Source organism: Ictalurus punctatus, chromosome 17 (assembly GCF_001660625.3).
Source record: "Ictalurus punctatus breed USDA103 chromosome 17, Coco_2.0, whole genome shotgun sequence".
NCBI classification, from domain to species: Eukaryota; Metazoa; Chordata; class Actinopteri; order Siluriformes; family Ictaluridae; genus Ictalurus; species Ictalurus punctatus.
The window spans coordinates 3,262,962-3,285,894 of NC_030432.2; the positions used below are offsets into that span (position 1 = coordinate 3,262,962).

The window sequence follows — 22,933 nt, forward strand, 5'->3', positions numbered from 1 at the left end:
CAAGAAAAGTCGCTGAAAATCATATAAATAATCCACAGAAGTTTTGGGATTCTGTTCTGTGGAGCGATGAAACAAAACTGGAACTTTTCGGCACGATGGATCAGCGGAATGTCTGGAGGAAGAAGAATGAAGAAAGAACACTCTGTCTACAGTCGGGCATGGTGGAGGCTCGGTGATGCTCTGCGGCTGCTTTACATCCTCCGGCACTGGAAACCTGCAGCGTGTGGAAGGCGAGATGGATTCATTGAAGTATCAGGAAATCCTAGGAGAAAACGTCACGCCGTCTGTGAAGAAGCTGAAGCTTGGGCGTCATCGGACCTTCCGACAGGACAATGATCCCAAGCGTACTTCAAATTCACAACTTGACTTGAAGCCCATAGAAAATCTCTGGTGGGATTTGAAGAAGGCGGTCGCAGCACGCAAACCCAAGAATATTACTGACCTGGAGGCCATTCCCCATGAGGAATGGGATAAGATTCCTCAGGAACGCTGCCAGAAGATCTGCATCTCGTTTGCAGCAGGTCATAACAGTAAAAGGACGCTCTACTAAGTACTAAAGATGCTCGCCATGAAGGGGGTGAATAATTTTGAGACTGGAGAAGTCATTATAAGTTGCATTTTCAGTTGAATTTGGGGCAACCGCTTGAAGCATCTGTTGTGTTGAACTATTTCAATCGCTTTTGTTTGATTTGTTCAACGCGAACCGCTGAAAGTGCGTACATTTTGACGATAAACCTGATTTGCGCTGGGGGGTTGAATAGTTTTGATTGCAACTGTATATATAAAGGGAGAGAGTGAACGAGAGAGAGATGATATAGAGAGATGAGGAAAAGGAGACACAAAACAAAAAGAGACAGCACTGAAGAAAAAAGCCTGACGGAGATAGAGAGAGAACGAAAGAAACTGGCAGAGCAGCTGCCCTGCATCTGGAATTGTGCCAACATTATTAATCTTTAACCCTCTGCCGTGCCAATGTGCCTTCAGACATGACTAGAAAAATGACAGACTCCCAAAATAGTGCATTATGTAGTGGGTAGGGTGTGGTTTCACGCTTGTTTCCTGCTCCTGTAGCTTACACCAAGTCCTGCCGAGAAGCCACTAAAGGTTAAGCACATAAAACTCTGAGACGGTTAGTGCCGTGTGCATCACGTGGATGACAAATACCACAGTAAACTTTATGATTCTCAGAAATAAAGATAGACCGTTGGGCAGTCGGTATCTCGATGAAGCCTGCGTGGGGTAAAAATAAAAAAGAAGAGGTCCTGTGAGTCTGTCCAGCATACAGTTTCATTCTTGAATCCTATACTAAAAAAACTCAACCCGGTTACTCATTTACGAAACTGTTGTCTTTGACGGAGCAAAAAGAAATGAAATATTTGGCCACAATGTTTCTGAGATGACCGTTATTCATTTCTTCTTTAAAGAACTGTTGTATAAAAGCAATGTTACACTCGCAATCGTGCTGTTGTACTGAACACCGGGACGGCTGTGATTACCTCCGGCCCCGAGCCCACAGCTGATTCACAACCGTGCTGATATTTCAGTACACCAGTACTCTCGCTCCTGCGATGATACTTTCATTCAAACTCGACTCTATTCTACTGTAAACACCTTCAGAAACCTTCGTTCATGTAACACCTGCAAAGGCAAATAATCACGACGACGTCATCCTTAACGTATGACGTCACACGGTGTCACCTAGAGCCCCTTTTGGAGCGTGCAGTAGCTAGTTCCCCCTGAAAAGACCCGGAAACACTCATACCTCACTGCCAGTCTGCTGAACTACGCGGCGGAATCTACGCAATAACTTCGGAAGTTTGTGTGGAGTTTAGAAAGTTTTCTCCAGTCCGCGCGCGCGCACTCACGCACGCAAACATATCCGAACCCGGACAAGCAGAAACGCGCGCAGACGAACCCGGACCCGCTCCTGGATCTACTCACTCCACACTGCAAAAAAACAAAACAAACAACAACAACAACAAAAAGCAAAACAAGAGTGAAAGGAACAGAAACAGTCGCGTGAATTGGACCTTTTTAACGCGCGCATGAGGTCGGCGGCGGTGATCTGGCGGGTCGCGCGCCTGCTCGCGCTCGCGCTCGTGTGTTTGCCGCTGGTCGGTGCGCGCGGTGCTCAGGTGCGAGCCGACAAATCGCCGCGCGCGGCAAACACGCGCCGAGAAGGTGAGTCCTCAGTTTTTCTCTCCGTCACACCTGTTCACTCTTTACCGCGTCATTCAGCTCAGTGTCATCTCCAGGGCGCGAGAACCAGACTTTTCTGTATTTATTCACAAATCACTTTTGTTTACATTTGTGTCGCACCAATTTACCACCGATCTGACCTTCTAGCTCAGGCACGTGACCATCAGCTGTTTAAAGAATGCAGTATGTATATATATATATATATATATATATATATATATATATATATATATATATATATATATTCTTTTATCTGAGAAGGTACATGGAGTACCCTTTTAATTACCTTTTAAAACGTACATCAGTGGTCTTCAAGGTTCAATTATGTACTTTTGAATTAAATAAAAAAATGTCTTCAGTGAAATAATAAAGGTACAAAATATGGCCCCTTGATGGTACCACTCCAGTGACAAGAAAACGTTTGGTACCTTGCCATCGTTGTGCCCTTGAGCAAGGCCAGTAACCCTCTCCAGGGGCTCTGTATTATGGCTGACCCTGTGCTCTGACCCCAACTTCCTAAGAAGCTGAGATATGCGAAGAAGAAATTTTCACTGATCTGTAATGTATATGTGACAAATAACGTCGTTGTCGTCTTCATAATTCCTCAGCGCGTACTAAGAAGTTGGGAAAGAAATCATATGTCCAGCTGTTCTACTGTAGATTATGATTTTAGATCTCTAGACCAGGAATCATTGCATCAGGACCTTCACTGCATCCAGAACCGGTGCGATGAGTTCCGTAGGCCTGTACAGCGATGTACGAGGTTTTTGGAGATATCGACAGATATAAGGGGTTTGGACATGTTTGTGAACAAGTATGAGACATTACGCAACAGATGAATTCTTTTTCATTTTTCTGGACGTATGCATGAGTTTCCTCCAACCTTTCAAAACAGGCTAGCAAGGGGATGGATTATGTTAAATAGCCCAGAGGCGTGTGTGTATGCGCATGGTGCTCCGTGATGTACTGCTGTACAGTTCGGGGTGTATTTCTGCCTCGTGCCCAGTGTTCCCAGGATAGGCTCTGGATCCACCACCACCCCTGACCAGAATAAAAGTGATTACTGTAGATGAACAAATCCTCTGGAAAGACTGTAGGTTGATAAATTCTAGGTATATTTAAAGCAGATATTGGGAGATATTAGCACTTGGAGATATTGGCGTTGTTTGGAGATATTGGCGTTTGGAGATATTGGAGCTGTTTGGAGATATTAGAGATGGGAGATATTGGCGTTTGGAGATGTTTGGAGATTTTGGAGATATTAGAGATGGGAGATATTGAGGTTTGGAGATGTTTGGAGATATTGGAGCTATTTGGAGATATTAGAGATGGGAGATATTGGCGTTTGGAGATATTGGCGTTTGGAGATGTTTGGAGATATTGGAGCTATTTGGAGATATTAGAGATGGGAGATATTGAGGTTTGGAGATGTTTGGAGATATTGGAGCTGTTTGGAGATATTAGAGATGGGAGATATTGACGTTTGGAGATATTGGCGTTTGGAGATGTTTGCAGATATTGGAGCTATTTGGAGATATTAGAGATGGGAGACGTTGAGGGTTGGAGCCGTTTGGAGATATTTGGAGATATTGGAGATGGGAGATATTTGTAGATGTTTGGATGTTCATCTCAAATTGATAACAATGCTCTGAGTACTGTCCAAAACCCAATACTGATGACACAGACATCCTCTTAGGATTCTTAGCTAGAGCCAATGTGAATTTAAGAGAACTTGTTTCCTTCGTTCACCTCCCTGATCCGTGTTGTGTTGATCAACAGCACGTGAACTCATGCCGTTAAACGCATCAGTCAGAGTCTGATCAGAGCGCCGACGTATGAGATGGTATGTTGTTTTTAAATGCGTTATTTTTCTGGATAGAATTTCTGCACTTAACACAAAGTATGTGGAGATATCTAGGGCATGATTTCTCAGATGTCTAGAAAAGGTATCATTTGGAATGACTTGTCACGTTTTATCCAACGCAGATGATTTGTTCACTTTTAAAGGTGTAGTGTAGCACTTCTGTCACAAAGCTGCTTCACAGAACTCTGGATCCTGGATTGTGATTTAGAGTCCTGATACTCAAGATGCATGAAATGACCAAGTGTAAACCGGGTCTCAATCAGGCACGAGGAGTTCCAGAACAGGTAATAGGATTGTGATGAACTCTTCAGTACTCTGCAGAATACTGGCGCTTATACTTGCCTGGTCGGCTTGCTAATGAGTTTATGATTGGTCTATCCCTAAATGGGGTGTGTTACACAGTGTGTAATGGTTTAATGGGATTTATTTTGAGCTGATGAGCCACAGGGTTGTGAAACACCCATTATGTGTGTGTGTTTGGGCGGGGGGGGGACAGGGTGTAACACTTTCCTCACTGCTTACTGACCCTGTCTTTACCGTTCAGGGTAATGAGTGTATTTGGTCCAACACACACACACACACACACACACACACACACACACACACGCGCGCACACACACACCCCAACAATGCCATCCTTTTCCATCTCCAATGTTGATGGCCCATCTCTACCATGTCCTGGAGAAATCATAAGTGTGTGTGTTACATCAGGGTGTGGCAAAAATGACCTCAGGATGTGTTTGGGTATGTATGTGTGTGTGTGTGTGTGCGCAGGGAAATTTCCATTCCATAATTATTCCATGAGTATACAAGTGTACAATGATATGAAGCGTGCACTGCTTTGGAGAACACACACACACACACACACACACACACACACACACACACACACTGCGCATGGTGTGTGAGATGAAGGCGAGAGTGTCAGTGTAGAGGACTGGAAAGAGAAAACATGTGTTCTTTGTAGATAGTGTCTTTGTGTGTGTGTGTGTGTGGCGTGTGTGTATTTGGTGATGCATCATTTTTGAGAAAATTTAGTTAAAGTTGTTTGTTAGAAATTCCAAATTGGGAAATCTCTCTCTCTCTCTCTCTCTCTCTCTCACTCACACACACACACACACACACACACACACATTGTACTAGGGCTGCACGATTATGGCCAAAATGATAATCCCAATTATTTTGATCACTATTGAGATCTCGACTATTTATCACGATTATTCATTGATTTTAGGGATGACGTATTTCTATTGCACTTTCGCATTTAAATAAACAGACCGCTGCTTTCACCTCCATGTTGTGCTACATTCCGCTTCATGTACAAATCTTTAACAGTGTTTACAGGAGGAGAGACGCAAGACAATTTCTGAGGAGATGAAAAGCAGTGTGAAAGTAACTGTTGCTCGGTGTAGATGCATTTTTGGACTTCCTGTAGTTTTTATCCCGATTGTATTATACGACTCCGAACGGGTCACTCGCACCGGTGCGAATAAATATTTATTCACAGTCGCACAAAATACTTTTCAGTCACAAATGCGAGTGAAATGGTCGCACTGTAGAGCCCTGAGTTTATCTGTAAAGTTTTTTCCTGTTCTGCGTGATGTTTAATGTCCCCGACAACCTCTGTAGTGACATTTAGCATCATGTTAGTTTCGTGATTTCCCCTCGCACAAAGCGCTGGAGCACGCTGGAGCGCTAAAATGCAACTCCGTTTCCGGGTTCTGGCATTACAAAATGACGTCATCCCCGTGCCACTCTACGGTGATTGGCTGTAAGCTTAGGAAGCGCTTGATTTGTTCTGCAGCGGCGTTTTCTATGAGCGGAGGACGAAATTTAAACGTTAATATCGCAGTCGATCATGTTCATTTAATCCTGGGCAGTCACAATCGTAATCGCGATCGATATCTGATTAATTCTGCAGCCCTACATTGTACTACACTTGTGAGGACCTTTAACTGAGACTGTTTTAATGCAGCTAATTAATGCTACGCTATGACTAAATCGGACCCCAAATAACTACAAATAAAAACGTCTTTTTTTTTTTTTTTTTTTTTTAAGCTGCAGTGTTGGTCGGTCGCCATTTGGCTGGTCCCCACAATGTCAAAACTGGCGGATATTCCTATTCTTATAAGTACATTTGGTCCTCACAAAAATATATATATATAATATACACACACACACACATTTTTTTTTATCCCTTACATCAACATGCACAGACAGTAACACACTCATGACAGTTAGATCTCCAGGTTGAATTAGTAAAATAAATAAACTGTAAATTTCAGAGAGTCCAATTTTAACAGAAGGAGAAGTCTGATGTCATGAGAGGTGAACAGTCATATTAACCTGAAATGAAACAGCTCATTAGTGGGAAGGGCTGAATTAGTAGGACGTGAAAAATGAAATTAGTTGTGGGTATGAATTAGCAGGAAGCGTATGATGAAATTGGTTGGTGGTATGAATTAGCAGGAAGCGTATGATGAAATTAGTTGTGGGTATGAATTAGCAGGAAGCGTATGATGAAATTGGTTGGTGGTATGAATTAGCAGGAAGCGTATGATGAAATTGGTTGGTGGCATGAACTAGCAGGAGGCGTATGATGAAATTAGTTGTGGGTATGAATTAGCAGGAAGCGTATGATGAAATTAGTTGTGGGTATGAATTTCATTAGCAAGAATTGAGAAGGCCAGTGGTTTACAGATTAGCTGGATTTGTGGAGTGTGAGAAGTAGAGAGGTTTTGGAAGGAAACAGTGTACGGATTGATGGGAAGTGGAGGTGTTGGTTTGGGAGGAGGCAAAAGGAGTAGAGGGTTCGGACTAGCAGGAACGAGTAGTTCGATAAGTAGTAGTAAAGTGTTGAATATCTGCGAACGAAAGGGTCAGATTGTGTGAGGCCTAGCGTCTGATTTAGCAGGAAGCATACAATCAAATTAGCGGGATTTCCTGGAAGGAAGATTAGCAGGTAATGAAGGGATGGAAGCGTTGGATTTAGCGAGGACACTGAATATGGATAATAAGATTAGCAGAAAATAATAACTGATTGGCAGAAAGTAAATGATCGGATTAGCCTGATTAGCAGGAAGCAAAAATTTGGACAAGACGGTGGTAGATAATTGGATTATAGAAGTTGAGTGGAAGTTAGTGGGTGTTAAGATGGCCAATTAATGAGACGTAAACTTTCAGCTTGACGGGAGGTTTGATCTGTATGAACGACGGACCTGCTCTGTGAATAGTAAGGGGTTAGATAAGTGGAAGGTAAAGATTCGGATTTAACAAGGAGCAAAGGAAACTGATGGATTAATGGGAAGTAAAGTGTTTGATTGAGTGTGTTTTAATGAGTAGTAAGAATTTGGGAATGATGGAATAGAAAGGGCCATAATAATGGGAAACGTTCAGAGTAGCAGGAAGTAGAGTCAAATTCACAGGTATTATGTGTATGTGACTGTGTGGAATTCTTTCTGTATTTCTATTCTAAGAAGCCCCCCCCATTAAGACAATGTTATCATACTAGGACTGAACACCATTATTTTTACTAAACAGCGCCTGTTTCTGTCTCCCTCATTCCTTCGCTCTTTCTGTCTGTCTATTGTTTTTTTTGTTATCTGCATGGTGGTAGATGGATTGTCCTGTCAGCTGTATCCTTCCTCTCTGCTTCGTGTGTGTGTGAGAGAGAGAGTGAAAGAGAATAAAAAAAAAAAAAAAAGACAGAGAGACATGTTATGACTGGTGGTGTGAGAAATGTTTCTTAAAATGAAAAAGTAGTAGCAAAAATCAAATGTTTTAGAACTTGAGGGAAAAGTGTGTAAGTCGTCCAGCATGAGTGCATTTTGCAACAATGCTGCGTGTGATATGGAGATAGAGAGAGAAAACGTGATGTGTGAGGGTGTTAATTAGAAAGATACAGATCAGAACTGTCGGTCTGTCTTTTAAGATCATGCTCACACTTGGGTAAGCGTGAGGAAAAACAGATAGTCACAGATGTTTTAGTGTTCCTTTGCTCAGCCTTCTTCTTGATCTCGCATTGACAGTACTAAGGCTAAAAACATGTTCATATTTTTTAAAGGCCTCGTGAATAAGAAAATAGCTTTTCGAATAATAATGAGTTTGCAGGGTGTGTATGCAAGGTGGCTCCTTGGATCGGTGGGTAATCATTTTTTGCTGCTCTCTTTCTTTCTTTGTTTGTTTCATTTCTTTCTATTTGTCTCAGTCATCTTCTTGCTGTCTGTCTCTCTTATAAAATTATGGTCATTCCCCTCTTTTTGCCTTGCTAAAGATCACCCATCATCTTACAGATATGTTCTGCCGTGAGGAGGTCGTCATGGTGATGGCAGGCGGCCAGATCCAGAGCCCACGGTACCCAAACGCCTACCCGCGCAACCTCCTGCTGTCATGGAAACTGCTGGCCCCACCCTTCACACGTGTTTTGCTGGAGTTTGATGGGAGGTTTGGTTTAGAGGAGCCTGAGAACAACATGTGCAGGTGAGAGATAGGAGGGATTGTGTATGCAGGTGACAAGCAAACTGTTGACAGAAGGAGAAAAAAAAACTGTTCTTACAGTACTGTTGGGTAAAAGCAGTTAAATTTAGTGAGTGGCTGACTGAGTGGATAGACTGAAGGATGAGTGGAGGAACTGATGGATGACTGTCTCATTGGGTGGATGGACTGAAGGATGTGTGGCTGGATGGGCTGAGGGACGAGTGGCTTGACTGGGTGGATGGGCTGAAGGATGAGTGGCTTGACTGGGTGGATGGGCTGAAGGACGAGTGGCTTGACTGGGTGGATGGGCTGAGGGACGAGTGGCTTGACTGGGTGGATGGGCTGAAGGACGAGGGGCTGACTGGCTGGATGGGCTGAAGGACGAGCGGCTGGATGTGCTGAAGGACGAGGGGCTGACTGGCTGGATGGGCTGAAGGACGAGCGGCTGGATGTGCTGAAGAATGAGTGGATGTTCTGAAGGATGAGGGGCTGACTGGCTGGATGTGCTGAAGGATGAGGGGCTGACTGGCTGGATGTGCTGAAGGACGAGTGGATATTCTGAAGGATGAGGGGCTGACTGGCTGGATGTTCTGAAGGATGAGGGGCTGACTGGCTGGATGTGCTGAAGGATGAGGGGCTGACTGGCTGGATGTTCTGAAGGATGAGGGGCTGACTGGCTGGATGTGCTGAAGGATGAGGGGCTGACTGGCTGGATGTTCTGAAGGATGAGGGGCTGACTGGCTGGATGTGCTGAAGGATGAGGGGCTGACTGGCTGGATGTTCTGAAGGATGAGGGGCTGACTGGCTGGATGTGCTGAAGAATGAGTGGATATTCTGAAGGACGAGCGGCTGACTGGCTGAATGTGCTGAAGAATGAGTGGATGTTCTGAAGGATGAGGGGCTGACTGGCTGGATGGGCTGAAGGATGAGGGGCTGACTGGCTGGATGGGCTGAAGGATGAGGGGCTGAAGGATGAGAGGCTGACTGGCTGGATGTGCTGAAGGATGGGGGGCTGAAGGACGAGTGGCTTGACTGGCTGGATGGGCTGAGGGACGAGTGGCTTGACTGGGTGGATGGGCTGAAGGACAAGGGGCTGCATGGCTGGATGGGCTGAAGGACGAGCGGCTGGATGTGCTGAAGGACGAGGAGCTGACTGGCTGGATGGGCTGAAGGACGAGCGGCTGGATGTGCTGAAGGACGAGGAGCTGACTGGCTGGATGGGCTGAAGGACGAGCGGCTGGATGGGCTGAAGAATGAGTGGATGTTCTGAAGGATGAGGGGCTGACTGGCTGGATGTGCTGAAGGACGAGGGGCTGACTGGCTGGATGTTCTGAAGGATGGGGGCTGACTGGCTGGATGTGCTGAAGGATGAGTGGATGTTCTGAAGGACGAGCGGCTGACTGGCTTGATGGGCTGAGGGACGAGCGGCTGACTGGCTGGATGGGCTGAGGGACGAGTGGCTTGACTGGCTGGATGGGCTGAGGGACGAGTGGCTTGACTGGCTGGATGGGCTGAGGGACGAGTGGCTTGACTGGCTGGATGGGCTGAGGGACGAGCGGCTGACTGGGTGGATGGGCTGAAGGATGAGGGGCTGATTGGCTGGATGGGCTGAAGGACGAGTGCCACGACTGGCTGGATGGGCTGAGGGACGAGTGGCTTGACTGGCTGGATGGGCTGAGGGACGAGCGGCTTGACTGGCTGGATGGGCTGAGGGACGAGTGGCTTGACTGGCTGGATGGGCTGAGGGACGAGTGGCTTGACTGGCTGGATGGGCTGAGGGATGAGTGGCTTGACTGGCTGGATGGGCTGAGGGACGAGTGGCTTGACTGGCTGGATGGGCTGAGGGACGAGCGGCTGACTGTCTGGATGGGCTGAGGGACGAGCGGCTGACTGGGTGGATGGGCTGAAGGATGAGGGGCTGATTGGCTGGATGGGCTGAAGGATAAGTGGATGGGCTGAAGAATGAGTGGATGACTGAGTGTATGGACTGAAGGATGACTGGGTGGATGGGAGGAAGAATAGATGAATTGATAAGTGGATAGAGTGATAAAATAGTTTTTCTATAAGATAATGAACGTGTTAAATAGCATGTGATCAAATAAGCTCATTTTTTTTATAATTACATTTTACTTCTTTATATATAATGTAGTTAAAGTGTATAGTTTAAATAACCGAATAATATATGATCAAATAAAGGTTATACGGAATAAAGAAACACATCTAAAGTTATACTTTAACCAAACATGCTAACATGGCAAATGATGAATGGAAGCTAGTAGCCTTCAGTTGTCACTAGTTAGATATTTACAGCTTATTCAATTTCCATTGCTGTTGACAGCATTAGCATTTGTTTGTGTGTGTGTGTGTGTGTGTGTGTGTGTGTGTGTGTGTGTGTGTAGACATGATTTTGTGGAGGTTGATGATATTTCGGAAAGCAGCACCATCACTTGGGGTCCCTGGTGTGGACGGAAAGCCCCGAGTCCCATCAGGTCCCAAAACAACATGCTCAGAATCACGTTCAAATCTGATGACTTCTTTGTGGCCAAGCCGGGATTCAAACTCTGCTACTCCCTGCTGGTGAGTCACGCTCACGGTGTCCCAAGAGCCTCGTTCATAGAGTGTAAAGAGTTTTAAGGACTTGTCGTCTTAATATGCACACACAAACACACGAGTTTCCAGAAGCAGCTGCTCTCCACTAAACACTTTGTGTAAATATTAGTGAAGAATGTTCCAGAATCAGCATGTGTAAGCTGTTCCAAATAGCCTGCGTTGTATTTGGATTAAGGTAGAGCTATTCAAACTGTGTAAAGGAATTGGGGGGGGGGGGACGAGTGAGACGGAAAATACCCCGAAATAAATATACAAATAACCTGCCGACTTTTACACATTTTGTCTAGGGTCTCTGCATTTTAACAACAGAATACAAAAATGCGGGATCAAAAGAGCGTTCTACATGATGTTGGTTGCCACAGGTTCCCAACCCTGGTCCTGGAGATCCCCATGTCCTGTACATTTAGTTGTTTTCCCCTGTCCCCAACACATCCATTTCAATTTAGGAAGGTCTGTTAAGTAGCTGATTAGTTGAATCAGATGTGTTACAGCAGGAAGAAATGCAATACATGATGATGGTGGTAGTGGGTTACACCAGAACCAGGGTTGGGAAGCTGTTGTCCAAGCCATCGCCAGTGTAAAACTGGTGGTATAGACCCCCTGGTTAAATCCGGTAGTACAAACCACATCTCTGATGAAGTTATTCGTATAGCCCCAATCCGATTGAGTTCAAAGCTCAAATGTACTGTACAGGCCACAAATCCCAGACGAAAGATCAGTGGTATAGACCACAATTCTCTAGGTGAAACCGGTGGTACTGGCAGTGACCCCATGATCCCCCACGGTAGATGTGGTGGTACAGGCCATGATTCTCTAGGGTAAAATTGGTGGTACAGGCTACGATTCCTCAGGTAAAACTTGTTAATACAGGCAACATCCCCAGGGTAAAGCCCGTGGTACAGGACCTAATTCCCAGGGTAAATCTGGTGGTAGAGGACCATTCTCCAGGGCAAATGCAGACAGACAGGCCCCCAACCCGTGGTTAAAGCTCTACAGTGTAGGGTAAAGCTGGTGATATTTGGCCACAATTCCCAACGCAAAGCCGGTGGTATAGGCACCAATTCCCAAGGAACATTCATTCTGATGTATCCCGCTTTTAAAATCTCTAATAAACATGTTAGAGGAGCCTATCAATCCGGAACGATCGGCATGATGCACAAGTGTTCAATCACTGTATGTTAACAGAGTTCTCTGTAATGAAATAAGTATACATTTAACATCAGTTAAGTTCTGGAAAAGAACTGCAGCGTAGGGCTGATGGGGCGGGGGGGGGGGGGGGGGGTTGAATAGATCTGGAATACAGGGAGTACATCGGTGTATTGGCGAGAGTGTGTGATATGTTAGTGTGTGAAGTGAAGACTCCTTTTAGCGTCAAGACTAATTCAGTGATTCAACTTGTGTGTGTCTCTCTATTCCTCTTTCTCGGTTTCTTTCCATGTCTCTCAGGTTGATGCTCCTCTGTCTTATTTGAATAACTTGGAGGCCGTCACAATTGTGTCGGTAAGCACACACACACACACGCACACCATCATCAATTCAGTTTTTTTTCTTCTTCTTCCAGTTCTAGATGGTGTAATAGCTCTGACCGTATTCATGCACTATTGTCAATACAGAGTGTCCGATTTTCTCCCACAGTGTCCGCCATTTTCATTCTCATCTCTTCACTTTATTCTTTCTCTTTGTGTCTAACTTATTTTTCTTTCTCTATCTATTCCTTCGCTGTCTTATGTCTTTATATCTGTCTGTCTCCTTTTTCACTTACACTCTCTCTCACTCTCACTTCAGGATGGTGTGTCTGTCTCAAATGCTCCAGTATCAGCTGATGTTTTGGATGATATCATTGCGGGGTTCAGTACAGTCGAGGAGGTTCTTAAACACCTGAACCCACACACCTGGAGACAGGACCTGAACTCCATCTACACAAATACACACCAGTACATACCACGGAGCTACCATGCCAACCATGCAAACAAACGTGAGCAACGCACATACACGCACCGGGAATGATCGTAGTGAATTGTGGTGTCTAGCCTGGTGTTTAAATTACGAAGACACTTTGCCACTCCAATTTTCTGGGTGAAGCCAATGGTAGAGACACAGTTCTGGTTAAACCTGATGGTACAGGCCCAAATTCCACAAGGTATGGAAAGTTTTACTCGCTGTAAACCCCTGGGTAAAGCTGCTGGCACAGACTCTGATCTGCTTGGTGCTACTTTCCACAGTCCCCTTGGAAAATCACGGGGATTAGGGCACAGTAAGCTACTACATTCCTTCCGAAGTCAGGAGTGTGGGTGGAAAGGAGTAGTTAACTGTTCACTGGGTTTTTTATTAGATCACGCAACTGTGTGTCCTCCTCCCTCCACTTACACCCTACTCACATGCACAAACACTTTGAGGCATAAATTCCTCTTCAGTTATGTAAAGTGTGTGTGTGTGTATGGGCTTGTTGCATTTCAGTTAATATGCTTCCTCTGGCTTCTTTGATTGTAACTCCTGATCGCAACAGCAAACCCAAACACACAATCGCACCAGTTTGCACCACGACCTCTGTCTCTGTCTGACCGACAGTTGATCTGGATCGTCTCCATGAGGACGTGAGGCTGTACAGCTGCACGCCACGTAATTTCTCCATAAACCTGCGGGAGGAACTGAAAGCCACCAATGCTGTGTTTTTCCCACGATGCATCTTGGTGAAGCGCTGTGGAGGGAACTGTGCCTGTGGGACTGAACATTGGAACTCCTGCACCTGTAGCCCTGCCAAAACAGTCAGCAAGCTCCATGAGGTATTCCACAGTGCCCTGCCACACCCACACACACACACACACGCGCACTAATGTGTCCACAAAAAATCTCTTCACAGTGTGACTATTAAATATTATGGAGGGGAAACTCTCAAAAAAAAAAACCCCACCTTCAGGCAATTCTCAACCAGAGCTTAGTAGTAAATAATTATTTAACTGATGATGATGATGATGGTGGTGATGATGGTGGTGATGATGGTGGTGATGATGGTGGTGATGATGGTGGTGGTGGTAAACGGGCCATTTATGATCCATGAATTCCTCCGGATCTGGGTTCCAATTATTTCTGCATATTATATAGTTTTTCAAATTCAGCAGCAGGTTGAAAGCAATGTTGTTACTCCATGTTGTAATCCTAAATCGATTGGCATAGTAACCCAACGCCATCTTGAGTTTAGTTCTGTTAGCATAGAAGGATATATACGCTGGATCAGGATCTAACACACCTTTTCAAGATATCGAAAAACATCGTTGCTCTTCAGGAATAGAAAAACATGTTGCATTTTTTAAAAAAATTCTGGTTATCAGAAGCGTCGAAATACAGAACTGATAAAGTAGTAAACGACCCAGTGAAGTAAACGACCCAGTGAAGTAAACGACCCAGTGAAGTAAACGACCCAGTGCTTGCCTTAGATTGTGGATGTTTTCAGTGTTGCACTTTCTCGTCACGGCGTTTGAGATGGTAGGCTTGTGAGATCGTGTGCAATAGTTATCCCACCATCCTGTCGTGCCTGCTGATGGACAATAGTGTTGCTCGTGGATTTGATGGGAGTGTAATGGAGTATTGTCGGTCGCCGATACCGTCCTGTACGATGACCGTCGCCGGTCGTCTCAGGCCGAACTGACGGGTTTGACACTGCAGCAGGTTTAGACAGAAAAGTTCTTGCTTGGTTTGGACCTGGTGAGTGTTATTACTAGTTTGTGTACATCATGTCAACTGTCAAAGCGTTACACTGCTCTGGTTCTTTGGCTCTCTTGTTCATGGCAGACATCTACAGTTTAATCCCCTTCTTCAGTAAAAGTCAGAGCTTTACTACTCTGCGTTTTTAACACGACATATATTACTAACTCTTTTTTTGTGTGTGTTTTTTTTTTTCCGCATTTATTACACCCACTGAATCTAAAAAATAGCCGTACTAAGCAAGCTGTCAGTGCCATGCTGAGAGAGCGAGAGAGACTGACTGACTGACTGACTGACCTTGGTGTTTAATATCTTATTAAAGATAATTACTTTACAAAATGCTTTTATAAACCCTGGCTCGAAGCTCTCCAAATTCCAAGTGGAAGAACGTCAAAGTCGTTAACACCTATCCTTAAAGGCATCGCGTTCTTTACATAGCTCAAATACGTGTAAGTGGCTTCAGAGTGCCATATCGTGTATGATGGTATAATATGACGTAGGGCTGGGCGATTATATCGATATCGTGATGAAGGATTACACGATACGCTTTTCGGAGATATCGTCGGTATGATGATGTGTTGTTTTTTTTAAAAAATGTTTTTAATAATTATAAATGAAATGATACCGAATGGATGCCGCTGATTTGATGTCTCTTTTATTTATATATATATATTTACATATTTACTTAAAGAAAAGTATTGTAAGAACAGTACATATTGGACTTCACTTGGAATTGTAGAAATTCCCTCAAGTATCGTGATATATGATATGATATTTTTGTCATATCACCCAGCCATAATATGACACGGTGTATTTCGAATGAAGGTGAGGATGAGGATTGTACATGTGTGATGAAGCATGTGAAAGAGTGTGTGTGTGTGTGTGTGTGTGTGTGTGTGTGTGTGTGTGTGTAGGTGCTGAAGTTCTCCCCAGGACCGAATTTCTACAAAAAGAAAACCAGAGCACGCTGGGTTCTCGAGGAAATCAACCTGCAGCATGACGAGCGGTGCGAGTGCGCGTGTCAATCACGACCACCTCGATGAGACACACACACACACACACACAGTATTTCAAACAGTAACTGATGTAGCTAATGTATCTTTCTCTTTGTCTGTACTTGTCTGTCATTTTTATCCATCTTCATGCACACTATTATTTATTTCTGTTTTATGTTCATTTTCTTACAAAGAAAACAGGATCACGCTGATCTAAGACTGTTCCTACACACACACACACACACACACTCATTCCAGTCATCTCTCTGGTTTCGGAAGATGAATGTGACAGCCTGAAGTGTTTGTTTTTTTTTTTTCTCTTCTTCTTTCCCCACTTGTTATCCAAAACAGTACATTCCCCTCATACCAGCCCTTCCTTACACACACACACACACACACACACACACACACACACACACACACACACACACACACACACACACACACACACACAGAGTGCTGAACGTATGATTGTTGTAGCTCTGCCTGTGAGATTTTGGGTTCCATGTTGGATAAACTGCACTTATTTTCTGTTTCGTTTATCTTAAAACCACAAGTAATAATGAACAGATTTTGGAGGTCTGGCTTTCACCTGTGTGTATTTTCCGGTTACTGCACATCCACACATAGCTTGCTACCAGCGCGCTATTCTAGGAACAGCCGGGTGCGGTATCGTGGCGGACCTTTCACTCTGACCCCAACTTCCTGGGATATGCAAAAACATCATATTTATGTGACAAATAGCATCTTTCTTCCCGAGTCCTTCCTGAATGTATTTCTGAATTTCTCCTGCTTACTCCAGCAGTATTTCCACAGCGTGACTGAAGAAACGCTGAAACATGATGTGCTCATAATGCGCTGATTTGATCAAAACCACGATCTTGACATCTGTGTTTGTCCATGAACTGTGATGTAAAATTCATGAGTCTGGGGGTGGAGGGAAATAAATAAATAAATAAATAAATAAATAAATAAACCCCGCTGTTTAATGATGTCTATGAAAGTTCTTAGCGAAGACCTAAGTGATGTCATGGAGTGCTGGTCACGTTCTGTTTAAAACGGCTTTTTCCAACAACATGGGCTTCGTGTCGTTTGACCACGAGGATTAGCCTGGTTACCTGACGTTTTGTTATTCCCGACGCCAAAGTCCAATAAAAATGCTAACGCTGTGCATGGGAAAGACATCTCAAGGACATTGAGCAGTCAGATGGAACCCAAAAATTTTACAATATAATCTTTCTCAATACTCTGGCTCTTATTCTCTGATTGCATAGCTGTGTCAAGTAAGTGTAAAAGCGACTACCTGTCCCTGTAGCTGTGCTGATTGGGCCTTTAGGTCTAGCAGCTTGTCTGCTTCAGGGGGGAGGGGGATGATTTTAGGGGTCGGGGGGGGTGATGAGACGGTTCTGGAGACGGTTCTGGAGACAGACCTGAGGTGTTATAATTTAGCTCTCATCAGATCGAAACCCGCTTCCCAGCCGACGCTCACCATTTGAATTCCAACTCCCACCTGTCATAATGACGTCATAATGGTTGTTTACAGCAGCTGACCAATCAGCCGCTCCGACACGGTCTTATCGCATCACGCTCGCAATTTCCTTAGAATATATATTTTTCTTCTTCTTTTTTTCCTTTTCATACCGGCACTGTTTGAATGCTCGAACCTGATTGATCAGGAAGTATTGGTTCACTCACCACCAGCTGTTCTCATTTCTCTAGTGCCGCGTTCACAGGAACTCGAACGGTGTGCGCTCCACGTTAATCTCAGCCTAATAATAAGTGGATGAAAGATTTGCCGGTGTGAGGTTTACTCTAAGGAGTCTCCAGTGTCAGCGAGAGGACTTCCGGTGTGTCTGTAACACGACGAGCGGTTCAAACAGGAAGACAGTATGACGTGTTCTTTAATAAAGTACGAATCGATGTTTCGTCGTTGATTATTTCCCTATAGCTGCGCGTCCTGTCATGTTTTATTCCTAACATGATAAACCAAGGACATACCTACACACGTCCGTGTGTTTGTCCGTGACCGTCTGGCTAGCTGTTCTTTTCTCCGACTTGCCGAGCTCTACAGGTTTCCGCTGTGTGTGCTCATACGTGTTTCTGGGTTCTCGTCATTGTTGCATCACCTGGAGAAGCAGAAGGTCCAGGATGGAGTGATGAAGATCAGGGAAGAAGACAGATTGTGGGCAAACAGTGTCAGATCCGACAGCTTACAAAATGTGAATGTTTTTACAGAAATGACTTTCTCTGCAGAGAGTGAGAGAGAGAGTGAGACTGACTGACTGAGAGACAGGAAGTAATGACTTCACCCTGAAGAGGATGAGTGAGTCATCGTTATAGAGAGTGCCCACATTCATTTGGTTTATTATATCTCAACATTCTCCCTCCACCCCCAACATCCCTCCTGTCTCCGCGCCTGTCTGCAGGGGTGGAACAGCTTTTACATATTCACTTCTTCAAGCATCTGCAAATCGACAGATTTTCTTTTTAGGCACCGTGGTTTTTCTTTCAATTCGTTCATTCGCCCGTTCCCATCGACTAGCAAACTCTCCCCTATCGCGCAGATCTCAATCAGGGAGCGTGAAGACGAACACGTGCTTCGTCCGAGACGCACCAAGCCGCGTCTTTTCTAACTGCTGCTTGTACGGCGTCACGGCGGCGTAACGCACTCGGGGGGGCGCCGTCAACCGTCTTCCGCATACGAAAGGATCGACAGTGCAGTGGTTCGAGGCGTCACGACGCGATGCGGATTTCACTATCATCACCCTGACGTCGATTATTTTCCAACAGCGGCTTGTCCTTAATCATCTCCAGATTAATTGAATGACACCTCAAACACTTACAAATACCACAGTATTTTTAAATAAATAAATAAATAAATAAAAATCTGCTGTGGACTGACGAGAAAAAAAAAAGGCCTGCTTTTTAATTGTAGCGCAGGCAAATTTTAATTCCTAATATGCACGCTCTTCATACTGTCTTTAGGGGATGGATAACCAAAAATAGATCTTCAGGCGTGTGTGTGGACAAAAAAAAAAAAAAAAAAAGACATACTGAACAATCTGTCGTTATCAGAAAGCGAAGGAGTAATCAATAAATAACTAACATTTCGGTAACTATGGTAACGCCAGCTTAGTAATGCGTTCGCCTTATTTGTTCTAATTAAGCAGAATTCCTCTTTTCCGTGATTCTTATGTGATTCTGTTATTTTTTTTTCTGCAGGCCTGCTTTTCTATGACTTTCTGCGGTCCTTGTTTCGTGTGTCTGTGAGACGTGCAAGTCTGTATGGTGTCTCGTTTCGCTAGTTGGTTTGAACGGGAGCTCACGATGCAGAACAAACAGGATCAACTGACACCGGATGTGTTTCTTGAATACAGAGCGCACGCAAGGCGCTAACGGTCTTATATGGCGCTTTTTTAACAAAGTACTTTACACTGTTTCGCATTCACACACTCGCACACCAATGGTAGCAGAGCTGCTATACAAGTCATTGGGAGTAACTTGGGGTTCGGTGTCTTGCCCAAGGACGCTTCGGCATGTGGAGTCACGTGGGCCGGGATTCAACCCGCTCTACCACCTGAGCCCCAGCACGCAAGGCATTACACACTCAACTCATCAAAGGAGCAATGCAAAGATATTCAAGTTACACTGTTTTTTGTCATTAATTAGGCGTCCAAGCAGAACGTTCGTTATTATTATGGGGCAAAGCAGTTAGTTCGGGCTAGGTTTGTGAAGAGTGCTTGGACCCCTTAGATCGCTGCTTGTCTTTGCGTAGGGTTCCAGCACACGTTCGCCAAGCAGCCGAGTGTGTCTCGGACTCTGCTCGTACATCTGGAACTTTCTGGAATGTGGTGAGGATTGTCCCAAATGCTCGCTTTTACATCCTCATGACTCGTTCAACTCAACAACCAAAACTCGGTCTCTTTCCTTTGCTCTAGTTCTGTCTCACTCACTCGTCTCCCTATCTGTCTTCTCTATGAATGAATGAATGAATGAATGCCTTTTATTGTCACTATACACATGTACAATGAAATTAAGAGCCACTCCTTTTTTTGTTCCGTGCCAACATGTACATAGAATAAACAAGAATAGACAGATAAATAAACAGATAAATAAACAAGATATTGGGGTGGATGGGGGAGGTACTATGAAATGCACAGTTTAGAGACACTATATACATATGCTGTGAAATCAGTACATGTATGTGTTTAGAATGGTTAAAGCTTTTGGGAAAAAACTATTCTTGAATCTATTAGTCCTTGTTCTGATGCACCTGTAACGTCTCCCTGAGGGCAACAGATTGAACAGATCAAAGCCAGGGTGAGAGCTGTCCTTAATGATGGTTTTTCCTCTGCTGAGGCAACGGGAGGTGTAAATATCCATCAGGGAGGGCAGAGGGCAGCCAATGATATTCTGCTGCTCTTATTACTCTCTGAACCCTCTCCCTGTCTGTCGTACCACACCGTGATACAGCATGTCCGCAGGCTCTCGACATACGAGCGGTAGAAGATCAGCAGCAGATGATCCCCCCCCCCCCATATTACAATTTAAACAAGTAGAATTAGAACTGAGATTCCACACACGGTCCTCCTTTTCCTGTTTCCTGTTATTAAGCTCGGTTTCCAGTCAGGTGAATATCCAGAGAGAGAGAGGAAATGAAAATTTGGAACAGCGTGTGCTGAGAGCTTGATGGTGTTATTATTATTACTGTGAATTCTTTTTCATGAACACAAACACACCATTTTCACAGCTAAGTCTGTGTTACCCTGAAATATAGTGAACGTCACTGATTTCAATCTTTAGAATATTTATGTATTCAAAGGATGTCACTCCTTTTCTGTGGCTGAATGATGAAAATGGTGCTCTATTGAGAACAGTACAGAAGTCTTTGTAATACCATTATTTCACACCCTATGTAGTGTGTGTAAATTATATATATATATATATATATAATGATTAGAAAGGGGTTTTCGGATTCAGTCTCACTGTGGGATGGCTTAAATGTTAACCGCTTATATTACTCCAATGTAAAACCCAGTGTGGCGATGATGCATCAATTTATAAATAAAGTGTAGTTACTGGTTTGAACACAGAAATAATGCTAAGGACAGGTGTATAGCTATGCACCTGAATTCCTCAACACTTTTTATAAGCGAGCTCATGCCCACAGCCATAACTGATTCCATAAATCTCTGATTTCGAATGGTAGGAATTCACACTGGGATAAGGCCACTGTAATATAAAGTCTAAGTTGGGACCTTAATGGCACAAACGGGATTTCTCATTGTCCTCACGTCCTTAGAAGCTCATACCCTATTTCCAAAATGCCAATAAATAAGCCTGTGAGCTCACAGAGAGATGGTATACACAGTCACTCGGTGCATTGTGATGACCGGACGACGTTGACGTCTTAGCAGTCCCTGAAGAAAAGCCAGTATCTTGGGAATGGGGCAAAGCGCCGGATCCAGTCGGTGTGGTGCACATCGCTGTTGGAACACGTTTCATTTAATGGCGTACACAAGGTCTGTGCGCTTAGAGGATCTTGTATTCTAGAATGTTTTCCTAACTGTTAAGTCGCAGTTGTCAGTCGGCAGGTCTTTTCGAGGGGCCAGACGTATAGACGGGTGGATCTGGTCGAGTGTGCCAAGTCTTTCCATCCAGTTGAGGAAGTGCAGGAAGCTACCAGGATCTCTCACGAAAGCAGTCGGAGACCAAGGCCTTGATTGACTCTGTAGCCTAGAGGCTGAATTCTCTGCAACGTGGATGAATTAGTGGTAGAACCGTGATCAGCCAGTGCATCCTGCTCTAGCATTCTGCCGGGAAGATCCACAATTGGTCCTGTCATGACTTGGCATTAGTTAAGTGTTCTACCTGCAGCTCAGGAAGCATTTCTCAGATCTGCGCTACTTAAGTAGACAATATATACTACACTTTCTAGTTTTACAGATACCTGCACCATTTAGAAGCAAACATACCTCAATATATTCAGACTTGTACAATGGGACGCATCACAGATATACAATATACAAACTACTCGGTCACTTCCAATATGGCTCATCCATGCTGGAAGTGACCGAGTAGTTTGTATATTATAGCGTTTGTGAGATAGCCAGTTAACACGTGGCGTTTGCACGGATATTTTGCGATGAATGCAAACGGGGGCCAGCAGCCGCATTTTGAGTGTGATGAAGATGTGTTACAGACAAGGTAAAAAATCAACGTCGTTCTTACCCAGAGAATTGCTGCTGCGTTTGGTTTGCAGCTTGTGATGTATGTAATTGCAGTGAAATTCCGGCTGGATACAGCCTCGGTTTGGTATTTTACCAAAATGCACCAGGGAAGGCTCAGTATAACGAATGGATCGGTTTCGTTTCCAATGCTTACGGTTATGTACTAGCCATCTAAACTGGCTTGGCGGTTAAGGCTCTGGGTTACTGATTGGAAGGTCGGAGGTCGCACTGCCAAACTGCCACTGTTGGGCCCTTGAGCAAGGCCCTTAACCCTCTCTGCTCCAGGGGGCGCTGTATCATGGCTGACCCTGCACTCTGACCCCAACTTCCTAACATGCTGGGGTATGCAAAGAAAAGAATTTCACTATGTATATGTGATTAATAAAGACTCATTATCATATTGCCCAAAATCCAGCTCTGCGTTATAGCATTAGATTTTATATGATGGAGGACGGATAGTCTGATTGTAATATCATTGTCATTTCTTTGTTTTTTCCTTGTAATGGACCCCCACTGAGAGCAGTATGGAGAGGAAGTAATATCGCCCACACTCACGAAGAAACTCTCCAAAGCCATCAACGTTCCATGATTGCCTGATGTGCTCAATAATTTGTTTTGTTGATGTTTTTCCATCAATTGTGAGAAACTCATACAGTGAGCATAATGTTTCAGAGTTAATTGTTCCTTCCTGTTTCCGGATGTTTACCGATACAGAGGAGTATGATTATAATTATAAGAAGGATAAACCTTCTTATCTCAGAAGACCAAGCTACCCTTGGTCTTCTGAGGTAAGTCCTAACTGTTTATTTTCATCTGAGACGCACCGTGTAGCAAAGATATTAGTGCGGTGTCATTTC

The 22,933-nt window shown here is 44.3% G+C and overlaps 1 protein-coding gene across 1 annotated transcript; it reads left to right on the forward strand.

The window, feature by feature from the left end:
* The first annotated feature begins 1,709 nt into the window (after positions 1-1,709).
* On the forward strand, positions 1,710-16,428 carry pdgfd (platelet derived growth factor d). Its single transcript, XM_017490651.3, has 7 exons — positions 1,710-2,181; positions 8,356-8,542; positions 10,939-11,116; positions 12,596-12,649; positions 12,935-13,124; positions 13,718-13,932; positions 15,766-16,428. The coding sequence occupies exons 1-7, from the start codon at positions 2,046-2,048 to the stop codon at positions 15,892-15,894; spliced, it is 1,089 nt and encodes a 362-aa protein (XP_017346140.1). The 5' UTR covers positions 1,710-2,045; the 3' UTR covers positions 15,895-16,428.
* Positions 16,429-22,933: the final 6,505 nt, after the last annotated feature.